Source organism: Plectropomus leopardus, chromosome 1 (genome assembly GCF_026936395.1).
Source record: "Plectropomus leopardus strain MGB_pleo_1.0 chromosome 1, ASM2693639v1, whole genome shotgun sequence".
Lineage (NCBI taxonomy): Eukaryota > Metazoa > Chordata > Actinopteri > Perciformes > Serranidae > Plectropomus > Plectropomus leopardus.
This window is the reverse complement of record NC_142176.1, coordinates 4,410,396-4,435,116: the sequence shown is the minus strand read 5'-3', so window position 1 is coordinate 4,435,116 and position 24,721 is coordinate 4,410,396. Positions and strand designations below refer to the sequence as shown.

The following is a 24,721-nucleotide window of genomic DNA, read 5'->3' as shown; positions in this document are numbered from 1 at the left end:
ATACTATAGCCTTGGTTTTTTTTGGCGATTTTTTGGTCATTGTATATTATGGGGTTTTTGGCCATTTTTGCATGTTTAAATGCCATGGCATGTCTCAGCACACTATTTTATGCTGGTTAGATGTGTTTTAAGCTGTTTTTGGCACATGTCATTTTTTGACATTTTTGCCATACTATAGCCTTGGTTTTTTTTTTGGCGATTTTTTGGACATGCTATATTATGGTGTTTTTGGCCATTTTCGCATGTTTAAATGCTATGGCATGTCTCAGCACGCTATTTTATACTGGTTAGAGGTGTTTTAAGCAGTTTTTGGGACATGTCATTTTTTGACATTTTTGCCATACTATAGCCTTGCTTTTTTTTTTGGTGATTTTTTGGACATTGTATATCATTGTCTTTTGGGCCATTTTTGCAGGTTTAAATGCTGTGGCATATCTCAGCACACTATTTTATGCTGGTTAGAGGTGTTTCAAGCAGTTTTTGGGACATGTCATTTTTTGACATTTTTGCCATACTATAGCCTTGTTTTTTTTTTTTTGGCGATTTTTTGGACTTTGTATTTTTTGGTGTTTTGGCCATTTTGCATGTTTAAATGCCATAGCATGTCTCAACACACTATTTTATGCTGGTTAGATGTGTTTTAAGCTGTTTTTGGCACATGTCATTTTTTGACATTTTTGCCATACTATAGCCTTGGTTTTTTTTTGGCGATTTTTTGGGCATGCTACATTATGGTGTTTTTGGCCATTTTCGCATGTTTAAATGCTATGGCGTGTCTCGGCACGCTATTTTATGCTGGTTAGAGGTGTTTGAAGCAGTTTTTGGGACATGTCATTTTTTGACATTTTTGCCATACTATAGCCTTGGTTTTTTTTTTTTGGCGATTTTTTGGACATGCTATATTATGGTGTTTTTGGCCATTTTCGCATGTTTAAATGCAATGGCATGTCTCAGCACGCTATTTTATGCTGGTTAGAGGTGTTTTAAGCAGTTTTTGGGACATGTCATTTTTTGACATTTTTGCCATACTATAGCCTTGGTTTTTTTTTTTTTGGCGATTTTTTGGACATTGTATATTATGGTGTTTTTGGCCATTTTTGCATGTTTAAATGCCATGGCATGTCTCAGCACACTATTTTATGCTGGTTAGATGTGTATTAAGCTGTTTTTGGCACATGTCATTTTTTGACATTTTTGCCATACTATAGCCTTGGTTTTTTTTTTTTGGGCGATTTTTTGGACATGCTATATTATGGTATTTTTGGCCATTTTCGCATGTTTAAATGCTATGGCGTGTCTCGGCACACTATTTTATGCTGGTTAGAGGTGTTTTAAGCTGTTTTTGGCACATGTCATTTTTTGACATTTTTGCCATACTCTAATATAGTTTTTTTGGCGATTTTTTGGACATTGTATATTATGGGGTTTTTGGCCATTTTTGCATGTTTAAATGCCATGGCGTGTCTCAGCACGCTATTTTATGCTGGTTAGAGGTGTTTTAAGCAGTTTTTGGGACATGTCATTTTTTGACATTTTTGCCATACTATAGCCTTACATTTTTGGTTATTTTTGGATATTGTATATTTTCACAACCCACAGATGCTAAGTTTAGGGACAAAGGAATCAACACAGCGCTGTGGTGTTAAACCGGCGGGAAAACCATTTATTGTTCGGTACAAGAGTAAGAATGAGGGAACTTGCCCAGCATCAAATGGGCAGCACATACACATACAAACTATCAAAGGGAGACGGTGGTGGCAGATCAATAAACCCAAAAAAACCTTCTTAAGCCTACCAAATCCATCTCGCTGCTTACTACAACTTCTCTTGTTGCCCAAAACACAAATAGCACAACCCTCCGTAAGGCCTAGTGTGTTAGACAAATAGTTACCTAGCTGTGGTGCGACGCCAACATGTGTTAAACATGAAATACAATGAAAGCTAATCTAGAGCCCAGCTCCCTCGTACACAAATTAACATGAACTACGGAGTTAACAATCACGAGTTTACATTGATCTCGCCAGCACAACACCGAGGCGAACTGCTCATGGGTAAGAACAGCTGCCCCGGCAAAGGTACGGTGGACTTAAATAGACAAAAGAAAAACACATGATTGGAGGAAGCACTCATCGAAAGGGAGGAAGGAGGGACCACGGGCACCACCCGACTGGTCGGCAGGAAGGCGTGCAGCAGCAGGAGGAGAAAAGAGCCACAGGCAGAGGGGACACCCCAAGGTGCGAAAGAGAGGAATACCCGACGATGTGGCGAACCTCCGATAACATCATCAGTCACGCTGCCTGAAAAACGAGTCCGCCACAACCCCAATACGAACAACAACCAAAAACAACACTGACGCCTGTAACATATATTGCGGTAATTTTGGCCATTTTTGCATGTTCATATGCAATGGTGTGTTTCAGCACCATATTTTATGCTGTTTTGAGGTGTTTTAAGTTGTTTTTGAGACATGTCGTTTTTTGACGTTGGACCATGGAATATATAATGTCCAAAAAATGACCAAAAAAGCAAGGCTATAGTATGGCAAAAATGTCAAAAAATGACATGTCCCAAAAACAGCTCAAAACACCTCTAAACAGCATAAAATAGCGTGCTGAGACACGCCATAGCATTTAAACATGCGAAAATGGCCAAAAACACCATAATATAGCATGTCCAAAAAATCACCAAAAAAAAAACCAAGGCAAAAGTATGGCAAAAATGTCAAAAAATGACATGTCCCAAAAACAGCTTAAAACACCTCAAAACAGCATGAAATAGCGTGCTGAGACACGCCATAGCATTTAAACATGCAAAAATGGCGCAAAAGACAATAATATACAATGACCAAAAAATCGCCCAAAAAAGAGCAAGGCTATAGTATGGCAAAAACGTCAAAAAATGACATGTCCCAACAATAGCTTAAAACACCTCAAAACAGCATGAAATAGCGTGCTGAGACACGCCATAGCATTTAAACATGCAAAATGGCCAAAAAGACAATAAAAAACAAAGACCAAAAAAACGCCAAAAAAAAAAAACCAAGGCTATAGTATGGCAAAAATGTCAAAAAATGACATGTCCTAAAAACAGCTTAAAACACCTCAAAACAGTATGAAATAGCGTGCTGAGACACGCCATAGCATTTAAACATGCAAAAATGGCCAAAAAGACAATAATATACAATGACCAAAAAATCGCCAAAAAAAAAAAACCAAGGCTATAGTATGGCAAAAATGTCAAAAAATGACATGTGCTAAAAACAGCTTAAAACACCTCAAAACAGTATGAAATAGCGTGCTGATACACGACATAGCATTTAAATGTGAAAAAATAGCCAAAAACACCATAATATAGCATGTCCAAAAAATCGCCAAAAAAAAAAAACCAAGGCTATAGTATGGCAAAAATGTCAAAAAATGACATGTCCCAAAAACTGCTTAAACACCTCAAAACAGCATAAAATAGCGTGCTGAGACACGCCATAGCATTTAAACATGCAAAAATAGCCAGAAACACCATAATATAGCATGTCCAAAAAATCGCCAAAAAAAAAAAACCAAGGCTAAAGAATGGCAAAAATGTCAAAAAATGACATGTCCCAAAAACTGCTTAAAACACCTCTAACTAGCATAAAATAGCTGCATGAGACACGCCATAGCATTTAAACATGCGAAAATGGCCAAAAACACCATAATATAGCATGTCCAAAAAATCGCCAAAAAAAAAAAACCAAGGCTATAGTATGGCAAAAATGTCAAAAAATGACATGTCCCAAAAACTGCTTAAAACACCTCTAACCAGCATAAAATAGCGTGCTGAGACACGCCATAGCATTTAAACATGCGAAAATGGCCAAAAACACCATAATATACAATGTCCAAAAAATCGCCAAAAAAAAAAACCAAGGCTATAGTATGGCAAAAATGTCAAAAAATGACATGTCCCAAAAACTGCTTAAAACACCTCTAACCAGTATAAAATAGCGTGCTGAGACACGCCATAGCATTTAAACATGCGAAAATGGCCAAAAACACCATAATATACAATGTCCAAAAAATCGCCAAAAAAAAAAACCAAGGCTATAGTATGGCAAAAATGTCAAAAAATGACATGTCCTAAAAACAGCTTAAAACACCTCTAACCAGCATAAAATAGCGTGCCGAGACACGCCATAGCATTTAAACATGCAAAAATGGCCAAAAACACCATAATATAGCATGCCCAAAAAATCGCCAAAAAAAAACCAAGGCTATAGTATGGCAAAAATGTCAAAAAATGACATGTGCCAAAAACAGCTTAAAACACATCTAACCAGCATAAAATAGTGTGCTGAGACATGCTATGGCATTTAAACATGCAAAAATGGCCAAAAAGACAATGATATACAATGTCCAAAAAATCACCAAAAAAAAAAGCAAGGCTATAGTATGACAAAAACGTCAAAAAATGACATGTCCCAAAAACAGCTTAAAACACCTCAAAACAGTATGAAATAGCGTGCTGAGACGCGCCATAGCATTTAAACATGCAAAAATGGCCAAAAAGACAATTATATACAATGACCAAAAAATCGCCCAAAAAAGAGCAAGGCTATAGTGTGGCAAAAACGTCAAAAAATGACATGTCCCAACAATAGCTTAAAACACCTCAAAACAGCATGAAATAGCGTGCTGAGACACGCCATAGCATTTAAACATGCAAAAATAGCCAAAAACACCATAATATAGCATGTCCAAAAAATCGCCAAAAAAAAACCAAGGCTATAGTATGGCAAAAATGTCAAAAAATGACATGTTCCAAAAACTGCTTAAAACACCTCTAACCAGCATAAAATAGCGTGCCGAGACACGCCATAGCATTTAAACATGCGAAAATGGCCAAAAACACCATAATATAGCATGTCCAAAAAATCGCCAAAAAAAAAACCAAGGCTATAGTATGGCAAAAATGTCAAAAAATGACATGTCCCAAAAACTGCTTAAAACACCTCTAACCAGCATAAAATAGCGTGCTGAGACACGCCATAGCATTTAAACATGCGAAAATGGCCAAAAACACCATAATATACAATGTCCAAAAAATCGCCAAAAAAAAAACAAGGCTATAGTATGGCAAAAATGTGAAAAAATGACATGTCCCAAAAACTGCTTAAAACACCTCTAACCAGCATAAAATAGCGTGCTGAGACACGCCATAGCATTTAAACATGCAAAAATGGCCAAAAACACCATAATATACAATGACCAAAAAATGCCAAAAAAAACCAAGGCTATAGTATGGCAAAAATGTCAAAAAATGACATGTCCCAAAAACAGCTTAAAACACCTCTAACCAGCATAAAATAGCGTGCCGAGACACGCCATAGCATTTAAACATGCAAAAATGGCCAAAAACACCATAATATAGCATGCCCAAAAAATCGCCAAAAAAAAAACCAAGGCTATAGTATGGCAAAAATGTCAAAAAATGACATGTCCCAAAAACTGCTTGAAACACCTCTAACCAGCATAAAATAGTGTGCTGAGATATGCCACAGCATTTAAACCTGCAAAAATGGCCCAAAAGACAATGATATACAATGTCCAAAAAATCACCAAAAAAAAAAGCAAGGCTATAGTATGGCAAAAATGTCAAAAAATGACATGTCCCAAAAACAGCTTAAAACACATCTAACCAGCATAAAATAGTGTGCTGAGACACGCCATAGCATTTAAACATGCAAAAATGGCGCAAAAGACAATAATATACAGTGACCAAAAAATCGCCCAAAAAAGAGCAAGGCTATAGTATGACAAAAACGTCAAAAAATGACATGTCCCAAAAACAGCTTAAAACACCTCAAAACAGTATGAAATACCGTGCTGAGACGCGCCATAGCATTTAAACATGCAAAAATGGCCAAAAAGACAATTATATACAATGACCAAAAAATCGCCCAAAAAAGAGCAAGGCTATAGTGTGGCAAAAACGTCAAAAAATGACATGTCCCAACAATAGCTTAAAACACCTCAAAACAGCATGAAATAGCGTGCTGAGACACGCCATAGCATTTAAACATGCAAAAATAGCCAGAAACACCATAATATAGCATGTCCAAAAAATCGCCAAAAAAAAACCAAGGCTATAGTATGGCAAAAATGTCAAAAATGACATGTCCTAAAAACAGCTTAAAACACGTCTAACCAGCATAAAATAGCGTGCTGAGACACGCCATAGCATTTAAACATGCAAAAATGGCCAAAAACACCATAATATAGCATGTCCAAAAAATCGCCAAAAAAAAACCAAGGCTATAGTATGGCAAAAATGTCAAAAAATGACATGTCCCAAAAACAGCTTAAAACAGCTCAAAACAGCATGAAATAGCGTGCTGAGACACGCCATAGCATTTAAACATGCAAAAATGGCGCAAAAGACAATAATATACAATGACCAAAAAATCGCCCAAAAAAGAGCAAGGCTATAGTATGGCAAAAACGTCAAAAAATGACATGTCCCAAAAACAGCTTAAAACACCTCAAAACAGCATAAAATAGCGTGCTGAGACACGCCATAGCATTTAAACATGCGAAAATGGCCAAAAACACCATAATATAGCATGTCCAAAAAAATGCCAAAAAAAAAACCAAGGCTATAGTATGGCAAAAACGTCAAAAAATGACATGTCCCAAAAACAGCTAAAAACACCTCAAAACAGTATGAAATAGCGTGCTGATACACGACATAGCATTTAAATGTGCAAAAATAGCCAAAAACACCATAATATAGCATGTCCAAAAATTACGAAAAAAGCAAGGTTATAGTATGGCAAAAATGTCAAAAAATGACATGTCCCAAAAACAGCTTAAAACACCTCTAACCAGCATAAAATAGCGTGCTGAGACACGCCATAGCATTTAAACATGCAAAAATGGCCCAAAAGACAATGATATACAATGTCCAAAAAATCGCCCAAAAAAAAGCAAGGCTATAGTATGGCAAAAATTTAATTCAAACTTGAAGTCAAGTCAAATTTGACTTGTCCCAAAAACAACTGACTCGTACGCTCCGTGATCCGAATGTGCCTAAATTGTCGCGATAGAAGCTGTGCTAATTCTGCCGCCACCAACACTCATCAAACTCACCGTAACCTGGAAACAAAGTTACAGAAAGTAACAAAGTATATTCAAAAAGTATTTGCAAACCGCACTCGTACTTCAAACTGTGACTGCAGCCCTTGCTGAAAAATCATAAGCGTCATGGCATCGTATATCGTTTGGAAATCATAGAAATGGCAGATTTTATCGTAGGTTACATTAATACTGACACACAGGCCGCGATTTAACACTTCTGTCTTCTCTTCATTTCAGGGCAACATGAGCAGAGGCAACAGTTTATTTTTCCGAAAGCTCCCAGCAGGAAAGATGTACGCAATGGACCAGAAGAGATTTTTTTAAAGCCTCGAGAGAACTGAGCTGAACATAGTTGTGATAATGAAACAAAAAAAAAGAATCAGCATTGCCTGAACTGGAGGTCGGACAGTCGGCACTTAATCCTTTTTTTTTTTTGTATGCACTTGTTTACTATGAGGGTATTTTTTTTCTTGCCATCATGTCAAATAAAAACTCACTAATTTCCAGATAATTATCAGGAGGCTTTGTTTTATTAACACGAATTTACAGATTGAAACAGCGGGGTCGTAAGATAATGACATGGAGCGAAAATGCGATTAAACCCCACATGTAGAAAATCTAGGATCGCTCGTGCTGTCTAACCTGTCCGAATAATGTCATCAATGACCGATGTGACCAATGTAACTTCACACCAATTCAACAGTCGCCATGATGTCAACCTTTGCAAACGAAAAGCATTAAGTGCGTTTTGTATCTGGAGTACTTTAACAGATCTCCGCAGTTTCCCCGGGGTCAATACTGTACGTAACTCATGTGGTTCACTAAAACTTAATTCAGTTTTCAGCGGACTGTTTTTGGCGACTGTGTTCACAGAGTCGGTGGTTTTTACTCTAAATTCTAGCACCGACTGAAACGGTGGCGTCGTAAGATAGTGAGATGGAGAGAAAATGCGATTCAAACTCACATGTAGAAAACCTAGGACAGCTCACGCTGTCTCACCTGTCTGAGTAATGTCACGGATGACCAATGTGAAGCCCTCCCCGTGTTTATTTTTTGATATAAATTATTGACCATGACTCCCCTTCATCCACATAATGGGATTTGTTTGAAAACAGCACTTCTGCATGTGGTAATGTCTAATAATTCACGTTAGTGATCGAGTGGGACCTCTTGTCATGTGGTATTGTCTTGATGTGTTAATTATGTCAAAGCTCGCTGCTCGGCGAGCGTCGTGCTAACGAAAAGGACTCGGAGGTGATGTTGTTCAGGAGCATGTATGGATGTACAGACGCATGGAGGCTGGCCTGAGATGACCACTTTCTTTTTGGCGCTCTGAGCAGCCGTGTGCTTGTATCAACTCGTTCTGACTGACCCAAATAAAAACGGCTTTTTTTCGACCTTGTCTGTCTTGTAAAGGTGTTTAGTGTAGAGTTTTAGAAGTAGGTGAAACGGTATATGCATTTAGAAACACTCAATGAAAAGATGATCAGGAGTCAAAGTTAATAATTTAGATATTAAAACAGAAACTTCTCCTCTGTCTATTATTTATTAACATTATCTTTTGTTTCAAGGCAATAAAGTAAAAAATATATGCTTAATGCTGTAATGGTTAACTCCATTATTACCATTTGTTTTTTGACTCGTACCCTGTTACATGATCAATCTGATACTGCCAAAATATATTAATACTAAGCCATGACCTTATGAAATTACATGACATAGAAAAGTATATCAAAAATATTTAAAGAAATATAGAATAGTATGAGTTAAGTCATAGTATAGCACACTGAATATTTTATAAAAGTAATGGTAAAATGGTAAAAAAAAAAATGTAATACTACATTATGCCAAATAAAAATCTGAGTAGTGTGTCAGACAAAAGTTATAGTAGTGTTTTTTGTATTTCATAGTACAGCCTGTCAAAAAAAAGAAAAAAATCTCATAGTATTGTTTGTCAAAAACATTGAAAAAAAATCATACTAAAGTATGCTGAAACAAAGAATAGCATGTCAGACAGAAGTCATTGCATAACATGTCAAAAACAATTTAACAAATGTGTATGTCAAAAAAAAGTCAGTATAGTATTTTGGGAAAATAAAAACTTTAAAAAAAAAAGTTGAGTCTAGTATGAAAAAAGCCACAGCCTAGTATTTTTTAAAAAACAAAACAAAACAGAAAGATGCAGTTTCTTAATAAAGTATGTCAAAAAAAGTATAGTATAGTATGTCAGGAGAAACACGTCAGTATAGTGAGTTGAAATAAAAAAATTTTAAAAAGTCATAGTATGGGTTGTCGACAAAGAATTGGGAAAAAAAGTCATAGTATGTCAAAAAACTTGAAAAAAGTTATAGTACAGTATGTAAAAAAATGGGGGAAAAAAAGTCATAGTATAGTGTTGAAAAAATCCTGAATAGTATGGACAGTATGTGGAAAAAAAATTAAAAAATAACAAACTACAGTATGCGCTATCAAATATATTGCAAAAATGTCACAGAAAAGTGTGTCAAAAAAAAAAGTCCGAACAGCATGTTGATAAAAACTCCGGTGAACAGCTGTTTCACGTCATTGCTTCAGTCTCGTAACTTTATTTGTGAGCCGTTTCGAGCACCAGACAGAATTGAGACACTGACGATCATTCTGTTGGTCTTTTCATTTGATTTATTGACAAAAATGCGAAAAGAACAGCACATTCAGCAATAAAACCTCTTAAAATGACTCGACAATACTCAGTCTCCGATCTGAGACACACTCGGCTATTTTACAGACAAAGTTGCATTACAGTTTTTTTTAAAGAAATGACAAAAAAAAAAAAAAAGACGTCACAGGATTTTACCTACAAGTAACCAAATATTACAGATTGGAGTCTCTACAACTGCAGACAATTTAACAGTCGCCATGATGTCAACCTCTGCAGCCTGAGAGCGGCTCGAAAAGCATGAAGTGCGTTTTGTATCTGGAAAACTTTAACAGATCTCCGCAGTTTCCCCGGAGGAAACGCTGTATTAACTCATGTGGTTCACTAAAACTTAATTCAACTCTAAATTCTGTTATTAACAAACTACGTCGTTGCGTTACAGAATAGTGCTGCTTTTAATGAAATGTTTCACGGCACAAAGTGTCCAAATACGTGCAGAGGACACGTCCACGTCACAGTGTGGTCACTGGTGAAGTCACCTGTGACCACGCTGCCTGGAAGCAACAGGCAGAAACGAATCTGTTCAGTGCTTTGTGGACGTTTGAAGTTATGTTGAATAGTTGAAATCACTAACGAAGAATCGGTTTCTAACTCAGAAAAAAGGCGCGGCTATGCAGAAACCTTTGAAAGAAACTCCCATCAACAGAAGGTGAGTTCTCGAGGACAAAAAAAAGACGACATCTGCGTCCACAATGTCCTCCTGGTTCTACGCTACGTGTTAGAGGCAGAGCTGCCCGGGTCTTCTGCAGGTTTGTTACCGCTGTGTTTCGTGTTGATGTGTTGAGTCATTTCCTTACGGTTCGTTACGATGTGGCCGCACTGCACGCACGTGTACCGCCCTCTCGTGTGCTCCCAAAGGATGCGTCTGCTGCAGGCCAGACCTGATGGATGAAAGAAAGATTAATGTCTCGACAAAAGAAATGAATTTACCAGATTCAGCCTCCGTGTTATTTTACAGACGGGTGAATGATTCATTGTAACTCCAGTTAAAGTGCGTTTATATATATATATATATTATATCGGTGCTCATGCTGGTTTTTAAAAGCAAAGTTTTTTTTTAGTTTGACTTATAATTGAACTTTTTATTTTATTTTTAATACATTTTTAAGTTTTACTACTTTTACTACATTTAATCATTTAACCTATTTACTTATTTTACTTTGTGCTGTTATCTTGTCATTTACTTCTTATTTACAGTTTGAGTATTTTACTTATTTATCTTTTATTATTAGTAATATCATTTTATCAGTTTATTTACTTGTTTACGTGTTGTTTTTGTCATTTTTCATTTTGTCATTTATCTTTTATTTTAAGTTTTATTCTGCCTCTGGTGCTTCCTCACGTATGGTAGCTTTTCCTCAGTTCCTCCGTTTCTGGTTTTAAGGAGTATTTCTATTTCTTAATGCTTTATTTAATCACAAAGTCACACACACACAAATGAATGTGTCTGTGTGCATATGTGAGCGTGTTAATGTGTCTGTTTGTATGAAAAGTGCTACACCAAAAAAGTCTGATTGATTGAGTCAAAAAAAGGACACAATGTGACTGATGACGTCCAAACATCACTGCTGCTTCACAGGAAACTTCATTTCCTTTGACAGTTTGGACATTTTGTCAGATAAACTTCGTGATAAAGGCATCGGTGCAAATATAAGAGAGAAAAATAACTTACAAATATTGTTATTTACAGGAAAAAGACCAAATTATATGTGAGAGGCTCACCTTGATTCTTCTTCCAGACTGCGGAGGTCACAGGAGGAGAGCGAGGAGCCGATCCTGGAGCAGGTGGGAGGGGCTCAGGAGACCTGGTCTGCGTCAGGTGCTGCTGACTCTGGGCCTCAGGGGGCTCGGGGGCTGCCGCCGGGACGTCCAGGTTTGAAGGCAGGGGCAGATTAGGGACTTCGGTCTTGATCTGAGGTTGTGGAGCCGCGTCTGTGAGTTGCGGTGGACCAAGCTGGGGAGGGGCGGTCTCGGGATTAGAGGAGAAGGGGGGGCCGAGGACAGGTGGGGCAGCAGAGTCTGTCTGAAGAACAGCAGCAGGGAAGGAGCCGTCTGGGTTTGGGATTTGAGAAGGTGGCTGCTGGGGTGTAGACACGGAGTCCAGCTGTGGGGGCTTCTGGTCCACGTCCATGGGGGTCTCGTTTGGGTTGGGCAGCGGGACCGCCGGTTCAGTCGGCTTTGCTTTGCCCCGTGGCACTTTGGAGCAGGTGTGCAGGTGAGTCAGGAGGCCGCGGTACGATCGCAGCTTTGTGCGACAGCTCTCACACCTTCACGAAAAGAGGAAACGACACATTAAAGGTGTTTTACTGCTGAATTTACACATCCTGACGAAACATTTTACTGCTGAATTTACACATCCTGACGAAAACATTTCACTGCTGAATTTACACATCCTGACGAAAACATTTCACTGCTGAATTCAAAGGTTGCATCATTATCAGTTATTCGTGATACAATAACCATCTCAGAAAATATCAGGGTTTTACAGTATCACAATATAAGATTATACACATAGATTATTATTGTTATTATTATTATTACATATTATTGACAAACGGGCTGTTTTTCTGAATTAACAATTAGATTTGAAACGTAAAGCCTTTGTATTCATGGACGTAAAAGTAAAAAGTCCGACAGGCAGGTGAGAAACGAGGGAGATGTGCACATACGGGTGAGATTCTCCGTCCGGTTGCTTATTTTTTTCAATAAAGTAACAAGAAGTGGTCGACCGATATTGTTTTTTTAGAGCCCATACACACATCGATTATTAGTAGTTAATGAGATTGATAACCAAAATTTGAAACTGATTTGTGTTTACAATATAAAAGAGAATACTTCTCAAAATTTTGAATTTGAAATACAATAAACTCCAACACAAAACTTTGTTTAAATGCTTTTAGCAAATGTTTAATCAAAACTGAACCTTTCAACATCATGTAGCGCAGGCAACTTTTTCATTTAAATAGAAAGTAAATAAATAAAAGTAGCTCCCTGAGGTTTTACAAAGTAAAAGTTCCTCCCATACGGACACTTTCTCCGCATGTATCGCAGCTGCCTCCCTGCTGTTGGCTGAGTGTAATGTGCACACTTTTTATTTAATTAACTGTATCGGAGATGATTAAAATAAAACACTGATACAGATCGTCAGGCTGATAATCTGTCGACCCATTGTAATAAACAAATGCAAATGTACGATAATCAAACATATCATGCTATACAGTGTCACGAAAAACTGCTGCAGCCTTGCTGAATACGCAGCGTCAAACTCACAGGAAGAATATGTTTGGTTTGTGGTGATGCCTCATATGTTCCATCAGCTTCTGCATGTTGGGGAAGGAACCGCTGCATCCGACGGTGGAGCACAGCAAGACCTTTCCTGAGGAGAGGACAGAGAGCGTCAGCCTGGTGCGCGCCGGCTCTTTCACCGCGCAGACGCTTCAGATTCTCCCACAGCTCCCTCCCCTCAAACGTCCAACCCAAACTACACCACACCTGAAACTCACGGCCAGATCATCTTTGAGCTAATAAAACTGCTTTTAAAAATGTCCAAGGCTGCACTGTATGTTTTTCTAGCTCCAAAGTGAAGTGGCGTATTGTGTTTCAGTGTTGTCCAGCATCTAAAAACGAGAAGAAAAATAGTCGTTCTTAACTTCCCCTTTTCTGTGCTTACATTTAGATGATTTTCTTACTTGTAATTTCTTACAAATTTTTTGGTCATTTCTTCTCTTATTCCCATGTTTTTGAAAGAAATTAAGCCAATTTGCTAAGGTTTCAAAGGGTTAACAGTTGTAAATTAATAATAAACCTTATTTGTATTTACTTATATTGTAAAGTACATATATGTGTACATATATATATATATATATATATATATATATATATATATATATATATATATATATATATATACAGTACTGTGCAAAAAATCTTAGGTCACCAGAGTTTTTGTTTTAGAAAAGTTGTAATGAGGACATAATATATACATTCATGGCTTAGTCTCTTTATGAAGATACAAAGAATATCAATAACACGTACAATGTTTTAAAACACTGAAGTCTGAAGTCAATATTAAGCGAGAAACATAGAATCATACAAACTTTCAACATCATGTACAGCAAGTTTCCAGCAACTTTTTAATTTAAATAAAAAATGAATTAATAAAAGTAGCTCCCTGATGTTTTACAAAGTAAAAGTTCCTCCCATGCTGACACTTTCTTTGTATTGCAGCTGCCTCCCTGCCGTTGGCTGAGTGTAATGTGCACACTTTTTATTTATTCAATTGTATTGGAGAAAATTAAAATAAAACACTGATACAAATAACCGGCAAAATGCAAAATATCAGCCCCGGGTAGCTCACACAATTCAAAGCTACCTGGTCTAAATACACCAGAGGATTAATATTGTAAATCTTATTTTGCCTAACAGGGTGCAGGACATGCTGAGTGGAAATATTTGCAAATTAAGCCTGATGAGGTTGTTTTATGCTGAAATATTTGCATTTTTAGGGCTGTATACTGGTTGTATTTAGTAAAGAGACTACTGAGAAACAAATATGAATGGTCATTATAACCTTGCTAAAATAAAGTTCAAAGTGGCCAAAGACCTTTGCACCGTACTGTGTATATCTATATATCTTTATATATATATATATATATATATATATATGTATGTAGGCCTATGATGGCGCTGTCTACGCGCTGCACGTCATCCCTCTCCCCCTTAATGCTATTAATCTTCTGTCCCATCTAATAAAGGCAAAAATGCCAAAAAATAGTCTTTAAAAACTCGAATACTGTTGGGTGGTAGTTGGCTTATTTTTCCTCTGTGAATGATTTGAACCGTTTTGAAGTCTCCAAATCCCTGAGAGTTTTTTGTTTGTTGGTTCTCTGCAGGCGGTTTTGTTTACAAATCTTCGGCCTATTTTTGAAGATTAAAACCAAGTTTGTTTTAAATGGTAATTTAGCTAACATGGAGCTATTGGCATTACATCACAATAGTACAAAAACTGATGAATTATCGGATTTATTGGCGCAATATGAAACCAAACAGAGCTGGAGCTCACCTGGGAGAGACTCGGCTGAGATCTCATGATCCTTGATGTGAGCCTCCAGACCGGCAGAGTCCGGATAGACCCGCCGACAGCCGTAAAACGGACACGGAGTCCTCTTGTTTTCTGAAAATGAAAAATAATACTGTTTAAATGTCGTTAATTTGACTCCTGATCGGTGGAAACACTGGTGTGAATAAAGTTAGTAACCTAGCGACAGAGCTCGAGCAGGTTAGCATGCTAACGTTAGCTAGCTAGCTAGCTAGCTCTGTCACAAAGCGTCTCGTTTCGTAAATCACAGCGGGATAAAAAAAAGTATCGAGTTTGGCATCTATCTTCACTTTTTGAGCTAAAATACGAACCTCCTTCTCCGTGTTCAGCCTTCGGCAGCACTGTGGTGCCCGAAGCCATCATTGCGGCGCAGCGGTTGAGTCCTGCAGCCAATTCAAAACCAGAACCGGAAGTTATGACCGGAAGTTAAGAGACGGACTACAAGGGCCAGAATGCAGTGCGACAAACAAGGCACACATACTAGTATTTCCGGTTCTTTTTAAAGCGACAAATCATTTTCAGAAAATTTGAATTTATTCGTATCCTTTTGTTTTTTTTATCTCCACAAATAATCGTTACCTTTAATTTGTATCCTTATGCTACATATAAAATGGAAATATAGTTTGGTAGAAATAAAAAAATACTAAAATAAATAAAAAAAATAAAAAAGAACATAATATTCTCCTCATTTTGTCTTCTTTTTACACTATGGTCCAGATTTGTGGATGAAAAGTGCAATATTGAAATTTGTGTTCAAAGTGGAGTTTTTATTGATCATATGAACATATCATGTACATAGCTGCATTGAGAGTTTATACATTAAATACAAATAATACATTTTCACTGGTGCAGAAAAGTCTAGTTATTGCATTGATCTTTAAAAAAAGCAACATTTATACAATATTCACTGCTCTCATGTTATTTTTAAATGGTGTCTGAACAGAAAATGTATGTAAACAAAACTTCTATTTATACCTCACTAACACATATGATTTAGAAGTCAGCTGCTTGAAAACAAAACTCTCAACATACTCGCTGAAACAATCAAATATACAAAACAAATAATTAAAAAATCTGATGTCATTACTTTGTGAAAATAAATGAGGGTAGATACAGTTTCCATTCACCTCCATTAACCTTAAAGATAAAGTCGTCATTATGCTCTTTCTTTCTGCAAACAAAAATGGCCCAAACTGAATTTCACACTCAAGATTATATTTTTTTTCTGTAAGGCCACAAAAACAGAGAGTGCAAAGCCACCAACAAAGATGCAACGCTGTTGCCGTGGAAACACAACAGTGCAAAACCTGACATCAATTTATATAACAACAATAAAAATAATAAAAGATTTCCATGTGCTTTTGCTTCATGTGCTTTTGTGGTTCACCCTTAGAGACCTGGATCGGCATCACTTTTCTTGTGATGCTTTCAAATGCCTTTCAAAAGTATTTAAACCTTTGCATGCTAAGAAAATTGGTTTGAATTCTTTTGAAAATATGGAAAAAGTGAGCAACTTGCCAAGAAATGTCATGCAAATTGAAAGACAGTAGTGAATTAAGAACATCATTTCTTTATAAAAGCTAGGGGAAAATGTCCAGAGAACTGTACGTTTATGATTGTTCTAATTATATACTTTAGGCTATTATTTTTAATATTTGCTTGGGTTTTTTTTGGGGGGGGTCTCCTTTTTTGTTTATTTTCTGGTCATTTTCTTGTACATTTTAATGATCTTTTGCTCATTTCTGGGTAATTTCTTCTTTCTTCGCTCATTGCCCTCTTCCCATGTTTTTGAAAGAAATCAAGCCAGTCTGCCCAGGTCTCAAAGGGTTAATATTTTTCAGTCATAGCTGTCTACAGTGTATTTAAAGTCTAACAGCTGCCGCACTGCGTGGCTGGTGTCGTCACACTCACAGTTAATATTTATATAGCACCGTCCGAGAGCAAACATCACAAAGTACTTCACAATAAAAGATTAATAAAACCAGAGACACAATAGAACAGTAGAAAAAGTAAATGAAGTGAAGTGTACAGAAGTCGGTCTTGAGCTGCTTTTTAAAGGTGACGCAGTGACGGTCAAAACTGTGCTAAGAGTTCGGCTTCAAGCGCAACATCACAAATTGATTTGAAAAACATGGGATGAAGGCAATGAGCGAAGAAAGAAGAAATAACCCCAATTTAGAAAGAAATTAGCAAAGACTTACAAGAGAATTACCTGAAAATATTTTTTATTAACAAACAATTTAAAAATAAAAAACATAAAGAAATGACCTTTCCCCTTTAGACATTTAAAAAAATATCTGTTTCCAAGTATTTCTTGCAATTTGTGGAGCATTTCTTACCAAGTTGCTGGTTGCCTCTTTTCCCATGTTTTTAAGAGAAATCGCACCTATTTTGCCCAGGGTGCAAAGGTTTAAGGAAGAGAAGCTTTGAGAATAATTGCAGAATAAAGCATCACATTAATTTAGGATGAATAATAAGTTGTCATTATGTGCAGAAAAGCCCTTTGTGAGTATCCTTATAATAAGAGTAGTGCCAGCAGGTGTTGACTACATGCATTAAAAAAAAGTTATTTTACATTTTCACCAAGTATCTTACAGTTTTACAACCATCATGTTCCCTGACCCCAAAACAATGAATCACTGTGTGAATGTGTAAACATGCTGTGGATAATACAAAGCTTCGTGGAAACAGAAGTGAACTGAAACCTTGGATTTGTTGTGTCGTCTTCACAGTCACTCACAGTGTTTGGTGTCACATTGCAGAGCACATTTTGGGAGAGCTGGTCTCTGCGTTCGCCTTCTGCCGGATGCACTCTGGAGGATGAAAAACAAGGAGACGTAATGCACCTGAACATCACAGACGCTGCCACTTCACATCCAACCATCACACACAGCACCTCACAGGAAACACACAAGCACAAAACGACCTCAATGCTACCTTACTGGGCATTTTTAGTCTTTTTATGTAGTTGGTCCAACCATATAGACACATTACCACGAGTTCAGAAACAATGCAACACTCAGCGGAGCTCCACAGGGCAGTCTGATGGGCTCACCTGCCAAGTCGGTCCGTGAGATCTCAACCAGCCCCTCGTACAGGCCTTTGATGGGGTTCTCGCCCGCCATCACGACTCCATGAAGCCAGATTAACAGCATTCTGTGACCGTGCTCCTTAAAGCTTTTCATACCTAGAAGTTCAGTTCAGAATCATAGTTCATGTAAAAATAACGTAAAAATGATATTTTATTATAATTTAGTATTTATTATATTTATTAACTATTGATAATTAAGGTGATTTGGAGGAATGTTGTGATTTTTGTCATGAACAGAAAGATGTGGAACAAAAACTGTCTCGTTGTATTTTCATATATTGAGCTATTGATGTGAGGTTGACCTTTGACCTTTTGAATATTAAATGTCATCAATTCATCCTATTATACATTTGTGTGAAATTTTGTCAAAATCAGTGTATGAATTCTGGAGTTATGGCCAAAACAACTTGCTTTTTGAGGTTATAGTGACCTCGAACTTTGACCTTGGACCACCAATTTGGAATCAGCTCATTGCTGAGTCCAAGTGGACGTTTGTGCCAAAGTCGAGTAAACTCCCTCAAGGTCTTTTTGAGATATTGTGTTAACAAGAATGACACAAACGCAAGGTCACAGTGACCTTTGACAACAAAATTTTTACAGTTCACTCTCGACTCGAAGTTGACGTTTGTGCCAAATTTGAGGAAATTCCCTCAAGGCATTCTTAAGATATCACATTCACGAGAATTAGATGTACAGACTTTTTCACTGCTTTCAGTTTTCATGCTGAATTATTCGACTCCTGCTCCAGCTCATACTTCTGTGCAGACATGAGAGGCGTATCGATTTTTCGGCTGCTGAGCTCCGACAGCTGGTCAGGAGAATTAAAAGAGAGGTTGGGAAACCTGCTCTGAGCAATTTGAAGAAAACCAATCATTACATGATTTTCTGGTATAAAACTGCTGGAGCCAACAGTTTTGAATTGTTTAAGACATTTACATTTTAAACCATTTCAAGGGGTCAGCGGAGCTCACCTGTCCACTGTTGCTCTATCGCTCGTATATGTGCGTCGCTGAATTCCCAGTGCTGTGCCAGGATCTTCCACTCGCCGCGGCAGAGCAGCTTGGTGGCCAGGTTCCACAGGACGGAGCGGAGGTGCTGCGTCTCCGGCTGGTGGTCCTGCTTGAAGGTCAGCGGCCTCCCGACCCAGGAGTCCTGCTCACTGCTCATCTGATCCTGAACGTTTTCATACATTGTGGACATAGTGTGGTGTACTGTGTGTAAAACGTCTGAAGTTAACACAAAACATCAAATAAATATTAAAACCAGTGCTCCATTCTTAATTTGCGTTCCTCGTGATTGCTATAGAGAACTAGGATGGATGTTTGTGCCAAATGGGAAAAAAACTCCTTAAAGGCATTCTTGAGAGCTGCAGTTACGAGAATCGGATGTGCGAATGGACGGATAACCCAAAAACATCATGACTCCGGCCTCAGCTACTGTCAGTGCGGAGTCGGCATTGGCTGTTTACTGACTTGTCAACCACACACCAAAAACAACGCCTTAAAACAGTGCTGCACATGAACTAGAAAACATCAGTTTCCAAAAGAGAAAGCATTCGATGTTTGTGTTTATGGTACATAACTTAACTCGCCTTCTCCCATTTATAAAAACGGTCAGCTTTGATGATCATGTCGACCAGGATGACGTGGTTTCCTCTGGCTGCCACCTCCAGACACGTTTTCCCCTGCTGTGCGCATCATACAGCCAATAAAACACAGGGAACAGAAGGTACATTACTCCGTTAAACGAAGTTGTCACGTGAGTGTGTTATTCAGGGACTATTTTCGTGCGTATGTCTACATGCGCATTGATCGGGTTTCACAGTAGGTGTTACAGAGAGCCGTTAGAAAAGTAGTTCTAGGCAATATAGCTGTACTGTACGGTTGCTTTCACGGGAGCTAAAATAAAAGAGCATCGACAAGAAGCTATGCTGTCCGTTATTCAACACAAGGAATAACTTCCGCAGACGTAAATAAAGTCAAAGTCAAAAGTCAAAGTCAGATTTATTTGTCAATTTCTTCACATGTACTTGACATACAAAGGAATCGAAATTACGTTTCTCACTATCCCATGCGTTGACAGATATCAGACAGGACAGGGCAAACAGTAAAGTGCACAGGCACAACAGAGTTAAAAATCGAATTAAAGAATTAAAAATATAGTCTATATAACAAAACAAAAGAACAAAAAACAAGAGCAAAAATAGTAATGAGTGTAGTAGAGAGAAAACAGATAAACCGAATGTAAACAGCAGAATAAATAGTGCAAAAACAGAATAATCAGTAAATAAACAGTGTAAACAGTGTAGTGCAAAAAAAGAATAACCAGTATATGAACTGTGTAAACAAAAACATTGTAGCAGCTGTGGGGGTTATTATTGCACAAATGAGAGGTAAAATTAATAACTTAACTCTCCTCAGGAGGGGAGAGAGGGGAGAGAGTTCAGCAGTCTCACAGCCTGGTGAATGAAACTGTTGGTGAGTCTGGTAGTGCGGGAGCGGAGGCTCCTGTACCTCCTTCCAGAGGGCAGGAGGCCTAACAGATTGTGTGCGGGGGTGGCTTGCGTCGCTCACAATTGTGGTGGCCTTTCGGGTGAGGCGGGTGGTGTAGATGTCTTGCAGAGAGGGGAGTGGTGCCCCAGCCATACTTCATGATATAAGCCAGGGCCGGTTGTAGGCAGGCATATATGAGGGGGCAGTCAGAAATGTGAAGGGAGCATCATATGTACACATCATGCTCCAGCACTTTTTTCCCGCTGTGCTTATAGTAACAGTGTTTTCTTCATTGAATTGGGTTGTTAGCTATGTATCCAACCCCAATCTAGAGATGTGGATTGCACTTAGTCAGGCCTCTACCTTCAGACCTGTCCAACTTGGGTGTCCCACCTGAAGACTAAGCTCCTGCTGGTATAGCTCTTAAGGTCACTGAGGCACGTAAACCCCCTGACCACAATAAAGTAGTAGTTATGCTAGCTGCTGTCTCTGATGTACTAGCAGGAGCAGGAGCAGGAGCATCATTGCTACTACTGTTAGTACAGGCAGGAGCAGCACTACACTTTTTAAAAGCTCTGAAAAACAGACGCAGCACACAGCATTAACTTTCTCTTTCTCAGCTGCAGGAAGCTGGAGTGGAAAATAAGTAAGCTGGCTTTGGAAAAACCGCTGTGATTAAATGAAACAAAGCAGTGCAGAACTACAGCATGGGGCGGGGCTTTATGTAGGGGTCTGTCAAACACCGCTCATTTGTCCTCAGTCTGTCACGTGCAGTGGACGTGGACTCATTTCTGTGCTTGTTATAACTGAGAAAACGCAGGTGCTTCTTCAAAGTCTTACGCCGAAACCTGAAACCTGAAACCACACTGTCCGGCTCGTCTTGGCTCATTTGCATACTAACAGTGATTGGATGTTTACTGAGGGCTGAGGGGAGGTGTGTGTGTGTGTGTGTGTGTGTGCGCGTGTGTGTGCGTGTGTGTGCGTGTGTGTGCGCGCGCGCTGACCAGCCTGTGAACACACACACAGCGGAGGGACAGATAGATGAGAGGAAGCTGATACTATCAGTGTTTCCTCTACACTCATTTAGACTTCTATACTGTAACCCCAAGGCCTCAGTGTTGACAAATGGGAACATGTCCTCTTGTTTCCCCCTACACCGGGGTACGAGGCAGGGATGTCCCGAGTCCTCTAATTTTTGCATTGGCGTTAGAACCTCGCCTCGCATATTTGTGATCTTTTAATCTGAAATGGTGGTTTTCTTTGTTTTCAGCGGTATGATTCCTTGTCTGCTTGGCGACATCCTGTCGCTGTGGATTTGTAACCTGCTGGCTCACCTCATCAATACATATGCCATCAATGACTCGGTATATAGCACTTCTTTCACACTGCTTAGTTCACATAAAGCCGTAATTCTATTTTTTTTTTTGTTTGTTTTTTGATCACAAGGTTACGTTTTGAGATGACAGTTATAAAACCCAGCCCTGACTAGCACACTCTGTCAAAGGATCAACTTTAAAAATTACTAAAAAAACAAACTCTAGCTGTGTCCCAATTCAGGGTCAGCATCCTTCAGAGGACGCAGCCTACGCGGTCTACGGAGCCGACTCCTTCGAAGGCACCTCCGAGAGGAAACAGAGAGGAACATTCAAATCTCATAATTTCATTCATAATACGTGACGTTAGTAATGCTAACACGTAGCCACCTAGCATACTAGCCTAGGGAAATGTAGAGCGAGGGACCGGAGATAAATCAGCTTACGACGCGGACAGAGACGCTTCTCCTTCTCCTCCAGCAAAATATATAATAAAAAAGGGCGGGAACATCTGGTGACGCAACCAGGAAATCATACTGTCCCATTTAACAACCGTTGACGCGGCCTTCGGAGGTGCCTCCGAAGGAGTCGCCTCCGTAGACCGCGTAGGCTGCGTCCTCCGAAGAATGCAGACCCTGAATTGGAACACGGCTTCTGCCTTCTCGTAATTTCGGGCGTTTTCCTTTTGTATGAGACACTCCTCTTGATCTTGTCTACAGCAGGACTTTATCTCAAAGAGGGCCTGATGGAGATCCGGCAGGGACAGTGAGGACGGCTCTGAGTACCTTGTCAACAGGGAAACCATTTGTGGCTCCATTTAGATGAGCTGCCACGTGAGTCACTTAATTTTTTTCAGATAACAATCAGTGATGTTTACGTGGTTCAAATCTTGTCTTAAATATGGTTAAGGGAACAAAGAAATTTAGTAATTGCTGCATTTGTTTTGGTTTTCTCAGGGTAAAAATTACATACCACAGGCAATGGGTATAATGTATAATCTTAACGTGTTTTTCCTTCTTCTGGACTGGAATATGAATGAGGACATTAAACTGGTAAATATTTGAAGGACTGGATAGTCTGTTAAAGGGGTATGATGGACACTCTTCCCATTAATACAGGTGTTAAACGTGTCACCATGATCCCCATTTAGAGAATTTATGGTCTAAATGTTGACCTAGTTGGGCTGATTCTATATTCTGTTGTAAAAGAGGGACTGGTGATTTTTGTTTTTGTAGGACTTGATTTTTGACTCTGAATATTTGTTCAAAATACTCTCCTGTTAAGTTCTGTACATGATAATATTAATATATTTTTTGTGGGGGGGGGGACTTAAAGAGCTTCACGGATGTACTATTTCGTTGGTTTGGTTCCAGGGTTAAGAGAGCTATTCCGTTCTTCATGGCTCTCACATGTATGTTTTTTTTTTTTTCCTTTATAAAACTGGTTAGACTTCTATACTGCAACCCCAAGGCCTCAGTGTTGACAAATGGGAACATGTCCTCTTGTTTCCCCCTACACCGGGGTACGAGGCAGGGATGTCCCGAGTCCTCTAATTTTTGCATTGGCGTTAGAACCTCGCCTCGCATATTTGTGTTCTTTTAATCTGAAATGGTGGTTTTCTTTGTTTTCAGCGGTATGATTCCTCGTCTGCTTGGCGACATCCTGTCGCTGTGGATTTGTAACCTGCTGGCTCACCTCATCAATACATACGGCATCGATGACTCGGTATATAGCTCTTCTTTCTTTCTTTGATTTGAGGGGGCAAGACATTTATTTGAGGGGGCGCTGCCCCCTCTTGCCCCTGCGCAGAGCCGGCCTCGTTTGGAAATCATAAAAATGGCAGATTTTATCGAGGTTACATCAATACTGACACACAGGTCATGATTTAACACTTCTGTCTTCTCTTCATTTCAGGGCAACATGAGCAGAGGCAACAGTTTATTTTTCCAAAGCTCCCAGCAGGAGAGATGTAAGCAATAGAGAGAGAACTGAGCTGAACCTAGTCAATAAAACGAAAGAGGGCCAAAGAGGGCCTGATGGAGATCTGGCAGGGACAGTGAGGATGGCTCTGAGGGGTACGAGGCAGGGATGTCCCGAGTCCTCTAATTTTTGCATTGGCGTTAGAACTTCGCCTCGCATATTTGTGTTCTTTTAATCTGAAATGGTGGTTTTCTTTGTTTTCAGCGGTATGATTCCTTGTCTGCTTGGCGACATCCTGTCGCTGTGGATTTGTAACCTGCTGGCTCACCTCATCAATACATATGCCATCGATGACTCGGTATATAGCTCTTCTTTCACACTGCTTAGTTCACATAAAGCCGTAATTCTATTTTTTTTTTTTTTGTTTTTTGATCACAAGGTTACGTTTTGAGATGACAGTTATAAAACCCAGCACTGACTGGCACACTCTGTCAAAGGATCAACTTTAAAAATTACTAAAAAAACAAACTCTAGCTGTGTCCCAATTCAGGGTCTGCATCCTTCAGAGGACGCAGCCTACGCGGTCTACGGAGCCGACTCCTTCGAAGGCACCTCCGAGAGGAAACAGAGAGGAACATTCAAATCTCATAATTTCATTCATAATACGTGACGTTAGTAATGCTAACACGTAGCCACCTAGCATACTAGCTATGGGAATGTAGAGCGAGGGACCGGAGATAAATCAGCTTACGACGCGGACAGAGACGCTTCTCCTCCTCCTCCAGCAAAATATAAAATAAAAAAGGGCGGGAACATCTGGTGACGCAACCAGGAAATCATACTGTCCCATTTAACAACCGTTGATGCGGCCTTCGGAGGTGCCTCCGAAGGAGTCGCCTCCGTAGACCGCGTAGGCTGCGTCCTCCGAAGAATGCAGACCCTGAATTGGAACACGGCTTCTGCCTTCTCGTAATTACGGGCGTTTTCCTTTTGTATGAGA

At 39.0% G+C, this 24,721-nt stretch overlaps 3 protein-coding genes across 5 annotated transcripts in view; 1 reads left to right on the top strand and 2 right to left on the bottom strand.

Moving 5' to 3' along the window:
* The window catches only part of mtch2 (mitochondrial carrier homolog 2), a 32,798-nt gene extending 24,293 nt beyond the window's left edge, over nucleotides 1-8,505 (top strand). Inside the window, exon 13 of the mRNA XM_088085438.1 lies at nucleotides 7,350-8,505. Coding sequence (XP_087941564.1) covers nucleotides 7,350-7,436 — 87 coding nt within the window. The 3' untranslated portion in view covers nucleotides 7,437-8,505. The remainder of the gene's footprint in view (nucleotides 1-7,349) is intronic.
* Nucleotides 8,506-9,747: 1,242 nt separating this feature from the next.
* On the bottom strand, nucleotides 9,748-15,354 carry LOC121938989 (zinc finger protein 414). Its single transcript, XM_088085401.1, has 5 exons — nucleotides 15,217-15,354; nucleotides 14,870-14,980; nucleotides 13,078-13,183; nucleotides 11,530-12,074; nucleotides 9,748-10,688 (listed from the first exon to the last, which is right to left on the bottom strand). The coding sequence occupies exons 1-5, from the start codon at nucleotides 15,266-15,268 to the stop codon at nucleotides 10,519-10,521; spliced, it is 984 nt and encodes a 327-aa protein (XP_087941527.1). The 5' UTR covers nucleotides 15,269-15,354; the 3' UTR covers nucleotides 9,748-10,518.
* Nucleotides 15,355-15,651: 297 nt separating this feature from the next.
* The window catches only part of LOC148190339 (ankyrin repeat and death domain-containing protein 1A-like), a 47,692-nt gene continuing 38,622 nt past the window's right edge, over nucleotides 15,652-24,721 (bottom strand). Inside the window, exons 3-6 of one of the 3 annotated variants that reach the window (XM_088085496.1) lie at nucleotides 19,588-19,683; nucleotides 18,968-19,169; nucleotides 17,961-18,092; nucleotides 15,652-17,718 (exon numbers count right to left, since the gene is read on the bottom strand). In XM_088085496.1, coding sequence (XP_087941622.1) covers nucleotides 17,657-17,718; nucleotides 17,961-18,092; nucleotides 18,968-19,169; nucleotides 19,588-19,683 — 492 coding nt within the window. In that variant the 3' untranslated portion in view covers nucleotides 15,652-17,656. Of the gene's footprint in view, nucleotides 17,719-17,960; nucleotides 18,093-18,967; nucleotides 19,170-19,587; nucleotides 20,643-24,721 lie in introns of all 3 variants that reach the window. The other 2 variants (XM_088085535.1, XM_088085562.1) reach the window with 2 other exon arrangements.